Source organism: Hydractinia symbiolongicarpus, chromosome 14, assembly GCF_029227915.1.
Source record: "Hydractinia symbiolongicarpus strain clone_291-10 chromosome 14, HSymV2.1, whole genome shotgun sequence".
NCBI classification, from domain to species: Eukaryota; Metazoa; Cnidaria; class Hydrozoa; order Anthoathecata; family Hydractiniidae; genus Hydractinia; species Hydractinia symbiolongicarpus.
The window spans coordinates 2,960,046-2,970,459 of NC_079888.1; the positions used below are offsets into that span (position 1 = coordinate 2,960,046).

The 10,414-nt window shown below is 40.6% G+C and overlaps 1 protein-coding gene across 1 annotated transcript; it reads left to right on the top strand.

The window, feature by feature from the left end:
• Window positions 1-674: 674 nt before the first annotated feature.
• On the top strand, window positions 675-5,233 carry LOC130626045 (gamma-butyrobetaine dioxygenase-like). Its single transcript, XM_057441155.1, has 4 exons — window positions 675-1,463; window positions 2,920-3,019; window positions 3,249-3,454; window positions 4,734-5,233. Exons 1-4 carry the CDS (start codon window positions 826-828, stop codon window positions 5,029-5,031), a joined length of 1,242 nt encoding a protein of 413 aa, XP_057297138.1. The 5' UTR covers window positions 675-825; the 3' UTR covers window positions 5,032-5,233.
• Window positions 5,234-10,414: the final 5,181 nt, after the last annotated feature.

The window sequence follows — 10,414 nt, forward strand, 5'->3', positions numbered from 1 at the left end:
GCTCGAAACTTCACGTTTAAAAATTTACCCAAAGTAGGTGTAGATTATCAGCCTAAGTCAGAATATTATAGGTGTGGAAAAATCCTGGAAACAAGGTTGGTTATTACTCGCTTGCAGGCTGCTGTAACGACTGTGCTTCGTCTTTCAAACATGCAAAAGGGTGTTTGTCTTCAAAAATGTCTGAAGAAACATATAATAATTAGTATGAATAAGTTTCGTTTATTCTACACGCGCGCTTCACAGATTGGAATCCACCTCCACCGCAGAGTACGCTGTGCTTAACGCTGTGCAGTCGTGCGTGCAAGAGGTCATAGTGGGTAAAATAGTATATTCATTCACTTTTTCAGGAAACATTAATTTTAAGCGAAAAGTTCCTTTTTAAATATATTTTATTTGGCTGATGTGGTTTGTTGTTACATTTTCGACCTTCAGGGAGGAGTGCGCATGTTCTCAATTTAAAATAAAAACACTATGTTGCACGGGAAATGATCTATGATACTCAACCTCGTCCCCAGGCCCATTTTTCTCTTTTTGACGATCTCGGACGGATATCAAAAAAGCGAAAAATTGCCCTGGGAACGAGGTTGCCATGATACTGTAAAGCTCTCAGTTCTTATTTTAACATTAGAAAATTTTGTCTTCCAGAACTAACAACACATCAAAAATCGCTTTCTCGGCGTTGCGCAATGCTAACCACTTTATAATTTGGGGCTAAAAATAATTTTTTTTTTGGAAATTTGATCCTTTTTATATATTTTAACGCGTAAAAACAACTTTTGTTGCGAAATTTTGGGTTTGTAGAAAACACAAAGAGCTGTAGTTGACATGAATGTGGCAAGAAGCACAACAAAAAATAATCTTAAAACACTTCTCGCAAGCTTTTACTACCAGCGAGTTCTTCCTTGCGTTGCAATGCGGCACATTCGAGTATCATGGGTTCACAGAAACATCAAAGATGTAAAAGTTATTGATAATCATATCACTCGGGTGACTTGGGATGATAACGAAACCTGTGATTATCCACATATATTCCTCAGAGATAACTGCCAATGTTCCACTTGTTTTCATCCTTATTCAAAACAAAGATTACTCGATACCGTAAAAAACATCAACGACAACGAATCCACTGGAGATGTTTCCGTCACATGGCCTGATAAACACGTCAGCTTGTTTTCAAGTAAGTGGTTAAAGGAAAGAAAATTCCCGAAGGAAGGGGACAAGATATCTTCCACCGTATTCAAAAACATTCGTACGATAAAATGGACATCACAGTATATGAAAGAAAATATGCCTTACATAAGTTATCAAGATCTGATGAAAGACGACAAAACATTGGTTCAACATGTTGAAAATTTGTTGACAACAGGGCTCAGCATCGTTAAAGCTGCGCCGGCCGAATCTGGTGTTTTGCATAAAATAACAGAAAGAATGACGTATGGCTACATCCAGAAAACTCATTATGGGTGAGTATATAGTGTAATGTTTATCGTGGAATCATTATTATCATTATTATTTTCCCAGTATAAAAGCCTCTTCAGTTCCCATTGGTACTGTTATGAAGGAGGGTGCTAGAAAAAAGGGGTTCCTAGCGTATATAAAGATCCCAATTGAGCTACCAAGAACTAGGTAACCGCCTAAGATATCAATCCTATTCAGATTCTGAATGTTAAGAAGAAGGGATATATTTGCACTTTTATAGTCTCTGACATGGCTCGGCTGGGGTTTGAACCCAAGACCTTCAGCACTAGAGGCAAGCACTCTACCACAACGCCATCAGCCGGTTTGCTTAAGTGAGTTATAGCTATAATCTTAGAAAGAAACAAGACGTATGATATACGCAAACAACCTCGCGAATAAAGTTTACAAAAAGCTGTCTATCAAATTGGGATTTTTGTTACGAAGTTAGACACGACATATTTTACGATTCAGATACGCAATAATATTTGTTACACACTTATTTTTCAAAATTTATTTGTGAGACCTTCCTGAACGGAAAATTCCTCGAACTTTTAATTTTCGATGGGTCCGTCTTGGGTGAACCGACTGACAGGAAGAAGAAAGACCACAAACCCACAAACCCCAAAATTTGCGAAATTCATTTATTCAGTTAATTCTGCCTACATTCACTTTTAAAAAGTTTGGTGGAAACACCTTTATTTACTAGTTAGGTAAACAAGTGTTTTGAACACTTGTCTTATCTTTTTAAAAAAGTAAAAAGAAAAAAAAAGTAAAAATAGATACCAAGATGAGATTCGAACACACGACGACTCCCGTGTCGGTGCTCAGAGAGGCAAAAATTTCCATTCTTGTAGGACACATTTGCGTTTTAATACAAGCTCACGAGCTTGTAATAATGAAGAAAGTCTATTTACTTTTCCCCGAATGGAACGGCTAAATCCACGTTGCCGCTTGTGAAGGTCTTTTAATTATAACCTTGCTGTGAATATTCCCAAAAAATCTGTTAAAATTGGAAAATTGAAGTGACGCTTTAACAAGTTTAAAATGCACTCGCTAAAAGTACGTTCTTCATTACTTTGCGAAGTTGGATGTAATAATTTCCTCCCCTGTTCACAATTATTTTGTCTAAGTTATTAGTTCAATTCACACTTGGTAAATGCTTAATTGTAATGGCCGGATGAGGAGAGGAGGAGGGTGGAGTGCAACAAAATATTAAAAAGCAAAGTTTGAAACATCAAACCAACTCAATTTTGTCTTTAGTCAAATTAAAAAAACTATCTCGGAATATGTATTAAAAAGAATTCAAAAATGATGTTTGCACTGTAGTGACGCCATTCAGCTAAAATACTCATTCATAAATTCTTGTCCTTTAAAAATCCATGCCATCCAATTATTTCAGCATCTCTCCAGTTTATCCCCTCCCTGGTACTCCATAGTAAATAACTTTTGTGTACGTTTTAGCGAAGTTATGACAATCAAAAGCAAACCTTCACCAAGCAATGTGGCATTCACCGCAGGCTACCTTCAGTTACACACTGATTATTTGGAATATCAGCCAGGGGTAGGGTTTTCTACTTTTTCAGGTTCCAAAAATTTCCTGTGGCAGACTTTCATTAATATCGCAGTGAAATATTACCTTTTTATAAAAACCGACTTTTTACATTAGTTATTTCATGGTCAGGAATTCATCCGCAAAAAAACAAATCTACGTAAGCTCCCCCTTTTTTTCGCAGCTACCATCTTTGATCCACCAAAAGACCGGATATTTAATTATTTATTTGTTTTTTAAGCTTCAACTTCTTCATTGTATCGAACAATGCGATGGGGAAGACTCTGGTGTTAATCACTTTACTGATGGTGTTATGGCAGCAGAAAAATTAAATGAACGACATTCTAACTACTTTGACCTCTTATCTAAAGTTAAGTTTAAATTTAACGATGAAGGCTCAGATCTGTATGGCAAATTTAATGTTCAGACTGAAAGACCTGTGATAGGGTTTGTGATTATCTCTTTAATAACAGCCGTATTTTGTCTGTGTGTCCGCGAGAGCCGCGTCCCGTAACGAAATCAAGAAATTTTTATAATTCACACCTACCAAATGCGATAAATTTTTGTCCACTTTGTTGCGACTGGACGGTCGAAACCGTGGATTTTTCCACGGGCTAACGACTATCTCTTTAATAATAGCCGTCGTCTGTCTGTGTGTCCGCGAAAGCGGCGTCCCGTAACGGAAAACGAAATTTTTAAAATGCGCACGAATATCAAATGCGATATATTTTTATCCACTTTGTTGCCACGGGTAAATTTAAAGGACAAACGAACGCGACGGGCGACCCCGTGGGTTTTTCCACGGGTTAACGAATAGTCTCTATAATAATAGCTGTCGTCTGCCTGTTTGTGCGTCTGTTTGTCTTTTTGTTACGGAAACACGAAATGCGATATAAAAAGGACGAGCGACCCTGTGGATTTTTCCGCGGTTTAAGGACTAATCTTTTTTATAATTCCCGTATACGTCTATCTGTCGTCACAAAAAATGGTACCGCAAGTAGCAAGACGCATGCAAGCGGTATACAAAGGTCGGCAGACCTGTAGATTTTTCCACGGGCTACCGACTAGTGTTATTATGTTTTATTGAATCTTTACGAAAAAATACAAACTCTTCTTTTCAGTGTGTTATATAGAGCTTGTATCGATAGAGACATCATTTTAAAATTCGCGCTATTGCAATGCATTTTGGTGTCAACCTAGTCCCCGGGGCTTGTTAGGTTTTTTTTATATTTGGACAGTCTGAACAAGGCCGTGTTCCTGGCTGGTTACTTGACGAATTTAAATTTGACTTCCCTCAACATTCTTCAAGTTGTTTTTGGGCTGGCTCTGCATGGGTTACTGACAAGCCAATGAACAACATTGGCCTGTCATTTTGAGTCTACACAGTCCGATGTCTAATTCACAGTCATTACGAAATGCAGACGGACAGAAGAAAAAAAGCACAAAAAATGCACAAAGTTGAGCTTAGAGAGTGGACTTTCTATATTCCAGATATATCTTAACATATAAATGACCCCTTCCCCTTAGGCCTGAAGGGCGTTAACTGTACAGTAGTCTCTCTCAACAACATGGACCTTTAAACCTGTCTAATTAACGGACATTGCAAAACGAAGAGTCTAATTAACGAAAAAAAGCACTGCTAACTAGAGGGTATATACAAAATTCTAGCAGTATGCCTCTTCTTATGACATCATGAATATGATATAACACTAAAAACTACTTTTAGATTGGATGCTTTTGGTGAAGTGCAAAGTATCGCTCATAATAATCATGTACGCAGCTCATTTGTCAATGCTTCATCAAACACTGTCTACGAATCATATAAAGCACATTACGAGTTTACGCGCATTTTGTATTCGGACATATTTGAATACAAAATGGAGCCAGGAGATATCATGATTTTCAATAACAAACGTATTCTGCACGGACGGACATCGTTTGACCCCACTACATGTTATTTTAACTGGGATGAAGTAGCGTCGATATATCGGGTAGCAAAAGCAAGAATAGATGAAAACGAGTGATTTATATTGCAATTGTTTTTTGAATATATCCTAAAATTATCCTGAAATGTTGCTTCTTTTTTTTCAGCCCCTAAAAGAGCACCTGTGTCAAAAATTAGACAACCTGCCGCAATTACTGATGTGCTAAGAAGGCGAGAGCGTTCCAAAAACCAAACCTACACCGATTTTATATTTCCATGGTTTGTGAAATTTTTAATGTTTTGGATACGTTTTCATCATTGTATCATCAACATCATCGTGTTTTCCTGGTTTGAACTGTTTAAATGATTTTGGATAAATTTTACTATATAAGACAAGTTGGACGTGTTTTTCTGGTGCGGGCGGTTTAGATGATTATGGGTAAATTTTGCTACATAAAACAGGTTGGACGTGTTTTTCTGGTGCGGGCGGTTTAGATGATTATGGGTAAATTTTACTATATAAGACAAGTTGGACGTGTTTTCCTGGCTTGGGCAGTTTAGATGATTTTGGATAAATTTTGCTAATTGGAGAGATAGGGAAACGTATGTTCTAGCACAGTCGCGCACGCGCACGCACAGACGTCACAGCAAGTCCCTGATAATCCAGTACCATGCCATGCCTAGTGGGGTTATTCCCTAATAGTCAATGCTTATCCATGCATAACAGTGACGTCATCAAAATCATACAAAAATGAGTTGAAATTTTCTAGCGCAAATTTCCTAAAGGTCTACGCGTACATCAAAGTATACAGCAAATGAGTATGGGGAATTCCCTAATGATAATCAACGCACGTGCAGTAAGGACTAAACTGTGTTAGTTTTTTTGACCGTTATGAAATCCTCTGGCAAAGTAAAATTCCTACAATAAAGAAATGAATACATACACCGTGAAACAATTACGTGATATTGCGAAAACCCGTGGTTTAAACGGGTATTACAAGCTACGCAAGGCCGAATTGATTTCTTTTTTGGATGAAGTACCACACTACGCTTGGAGGCCACCCAAGAGACAACCGGCTAAACCTATAAAATCGGGGAATATGGATCTTTTCGAGAGACAGGAGATGGCGAAGGCCCGCCCAACTATCGGAGGTAAAATCAGGGAATGGCACAACTGGGTATTGTCCCCATCCGAGATGGACCTATTCGAGAAACAGGAACTGTCAAAAAATCGTTCGGTTGTAGGGGATAAGATGAAAGGCTGGTATAATTGGCTGGTGGACGCTGTTCCAAAGCCTATAAAAGAAGTGGTTAAGAGGACTTATTCGGTCTTTAAACGTAGGGTAATGGATCTCTATAATAGGACAGCCAACACGAAACCTACGCTTCATGACGAGGTAGAAAAAGAGGTCAAGGAAGACTACCTCGAAGATATCCAAAATCTATATAATCAGCTGGGGCAAGACTATACACCCCAAGAACATAAGCATGCTCTCCGCAGGACCTTTCGAAGTTTCCGCATTCCGGGTATAGGGGGAGCCGACGTCGACGGGTATATGGGGATGGTGAGACCCAACGTCAAAACATTGGTTGAAGAGCAGGTAGAAGATATGGAATCGGTGAAGTTACAGGTGTCCCTATGCATCATGTGGAAGAAGAAAGCAAACCCGGAGGGGGCCAACGATGAGTATATCGAGGCGAAGAAGTTCTTCAATAGTAACATGACCTCAGTGTTCCAGGGTAGCGACGTGGACGATGTACTTGACAGGATGTTTGCTCAAATCAAAACGCATGTGGAACATCCGGAACTACTTCAAAGCGGATTTACAATTAGCCGAATCCGATGCCTTGACGTAGGCTTTCAAAAATTGAGGCTAACAAGGGGTTCATCGTATATACAAGCACCTAGGTGGATAGCTTTGAAAAGGCAATTATTAACCCTGAAAACGAGGATGAGGAGTGTTTCAAGTGGAGCATCATCGCTAGCGTACATCATACGGAGATTGAAAGAGATCCACAAAGAATCAGCAAGCTGAGACCCTACGTAGACCTCTACAATTGGCAGGGTATAGGGTTCCCTACAAGCATCAAGAGTATAGACAAGTTTGAGGACAATAACAAGTGCATTACAGTAAACGTCCTGTATGTGACAGGAAAGAAGATCAATATCACGAGGCGATCGCATCACATCGGACGTAGCAAGCAGGTGAACCTACTGCTAATTACAGATGACAAAAAGACACAGCCGTCAAAAGTCTATCCCAGCTCCTAGGTATTGAGACCTCGAAAAATACGGCCGTATTGCACAGGCCTTTCCCACAGTTGAATCGAGGGACAAGCAACATAGCTACTGCAAGGACCCCGAGGGAGTTAAAATCACGATGCCATCAGATGCCAAAAAATGGCTATACTATAGGGGTGGCCAACAACAATTAAAAGTACCCTTTGCCATTTATGCAGACTTCAAGAATCTACTCATCCCGGTAGAGGAAGCAAGAGGCAAAAATACGAAAAAGCTGAAAGGGATGAAAAGGGATCATGAAGAGGCCACACACTGCCATATATGTTTGAAACCCTTTGACGAGTGCGAGAATAACCGTAAAGTCAGGGACCATTGTCACTATACGGGGTTGTATAGGGGCGCAGCGCATAACAGCTGTAACCTCAAAGACAAGATACCTAGCCACATAGCTGTGATATTTCATAATCTCTCCGGGTACGATGCAAACCTGTTTATCCAAGAATTAGGGGAAAAATACGACACCCTGGACATGGGGTGCATAGCATAGAAAAATATATCAGTTTCAACGTTAAAATCAGTAACCATGAGTGACTATCACGACGTGTACCTCAGCACAGACGTCCTGCTATTAGCCGACGTGTTTGAAACATTTCGAGACGTGTGTTTGGCGAATTACAAGCTTAGTCCTGCGCACTTTTGCAGTGCACCAGGCTTGGCCTGGAAAGCAGCACTCAAATATACCAGGATCAAGTTAGAGCTTCTCACGACCCTGACATGCTCCTGGTGTTCGAAAAAGGTATCTGGGGAGGTATAACCCAAGCCGTACATCGTTATGCCAAAGCTAACAATAAGTACATGGGAGACCAGTACGATCCAGAGGTTGAATCCTCCTACCTCCAGTACCTCGATGCCAACAACCTATACGGCCATGCCATGCGTCAAGATCTGCCACCAGATGGCTTCAAATGGGTATCGAACGTAGAGGTTTTTACAGAACGGCGGATCGAGAAGCTCGTTAGGGACAATGGGCGCGGGTACTTGCTCGAGGTTGATATCGACTACTCGGAGAGGTTGCATGACAGGCATAACGAATTGCCGTTCTTGTCCGAACGCATGCATATCAACAGGGTCGAGAAATTGGTACCGAACTTAGGGAATAAACGTAGATATGTGGTACAAATCAGAGCCCTTTACAAAGATATAAAACATGGGCTTGAATTGAAGAGAGTGCGCAGGGTCATCCAGTTTAACTAAAAGCCCTGGCTTAAGGGCTATATAGATCACAACATTAGGCTGAGAACGGCTGCCAAAAACGAGTTTGAGAAAGCCTTCTACAAGCTGATGGATTTGAGCGTGTCTGGTAAGGCGATGGAGAATATTAGGAATCACCGCAACATTCAGCTTGTCACCAACGAGGACAAGTATATGAAGCTTGTTATGAAGCCGAATTTCAATGGTGGGAGTTGATTCAGTAAACACCTACTAGGTGTAGAGATGGGCAAAACAGAGGTCAAAATGAACAAATCGGTGTATATAGGTCAGGCCATCCTGGAGATGTCAAAGATGGTCATGTAGAAATTCCACTACGGCTATATGCAGCCCAAATATGGATCTAAAATACAGCTATGCTACATGGACACAGACAGCTTTGTCTACCATATACAAACAGAAGACTTTTACAGGGATATCGCGCAGGATGTTGAAACACGCTTTGACACAAGTGCCCATAACCCAGATGATAACAGGTTCCTGCCTATCGGCAAGAACAAGAAGATCATAAGCCTCATGAAGGAAGAATTAGGTAGGAAAATTATGACTGAATTTATCACTATGAGGGCAAAACTCTATGCCAACAAGAGCTTTACAAAAGAGGGCGGCGATCGCAAAGCGAAGGACGTAAAGAGGTGTGTTACGAAAAAACCTATCACTTTTGATGACTATCGGCGATGTCTGGAAGAGGGCGTTGATATCTACAGGAGTCAGGTGTTTATTCAAAACAAGGGCAATCAGGTATATACGCAAGAGGTGAATAAGTTAGCACTCAACAGGGCGGATGACAAAAGGATCTTACAGCCCGATCAAATTACGACGCTAGCCCGTGGCCATTGCTGCCTGGTGTCTGCAAGAGAATACAATGGAGGTGAAAGTTTTGTGAAGGTAGTATCTTTACAAAACGAAACAATTTGGAGGGGACCAGGAGATGCACAAAATGTAAGCAGGCTTTACCACTATACAACTTCAAGATGATCCAACGTAACGGACAGCGAACAAGACTATGCATCATATGCTTGGATTATAAAAAGACACTAAGAAAGTGTACCAAATGCCCACATGGAAAACGAAGACACCAATGCCCAATATGCGATCGCCCTGGGTATCTCCGTAAAAAAATTCTAGTTAGGATTCGTAATGCCCTACATTATGATACAGAGATCCCAAGAATATCTGGGATGTGATATTATAACATTCATGAAGCACATCCAGGCCCAATTTAAAGGTGGGATGAAGCGGGGGAATAGAGGGCAGTAGGAGTTTGATCACAAGATACCAATAAAATATAGGGAGAACAGGATATACCCAAGCGAAGAAGTGCAAATTGCAAGACTGCGCTACACCAAAATGCAGCCCATGTGGGTTTCAGATAACTAAACGAAAGGTAATCGATATATCTCCGTGTAGAATATAGCCTAACGGTTTACAAACACACTTGCTATAAATAGAGGCGTGCCTACTAATCGCTATACTTCTACCCTGTATCCTGATTGCTCATGTTCTTTTTCGTTATAAACGACTACTAATAAAGATGTCTGATATTGCACGAGCATTTGATGATCCCTCCGCAGAATATGAATAAGTAGAGAAACCCATCGATAGACGCCAGGCTTTGAAGGAAGCCCTACGCAAAGGCAAAGGACACCTTCTACCCAAAAAATGCACAGAAGGGTTTGTCGACAAGGCTCCCAATGAGGCCATCGACAAAGTACATACCGAGTACCTTCAACGAGAATTGCAAGAGAAAGGGGAAAAAATGCAAAAGGGTTGACTACTCACGTGATTAGCCTTTATGCTAGCATGATTGGGAACTTCGTCGACATCGACAATGTAGATGAATTACGTCGAGATATCGAAGAAGACCCTATTATCCGAGATAGCATGACAGATCTCGGGATCCTTGTGTACTGCACCATTGGTAGATGTCTGGCTCCCCTCTTGGTAGCAGTGCATACCGCCAGACACATGG

Excerpts from the sequence above, each read along its gene's own strand:
- LOC130626045 (XM_057441155.1), top strand. The coding sequence starts at position 826 with ATGAATGTGGCAAGAAGCACAACAAAAAATAATCTTAAAACACTTCTC. Across the intron at positions 1,464-2,919 it reads ATCCAGAAAACTCATTATGG|CGAAGTTATGACAATCAAAA; the intron begins GTGAGTATATAG and ends TGTACGTTTTAG. Across the intron at positions 3,455-4,733 it reads ACTGAAAGACCTGTGATAGG|ATTGGATGCTTTTGGTGAAG; the intron begins GTTTGTGATTAT and ends AACTACTTTTAG.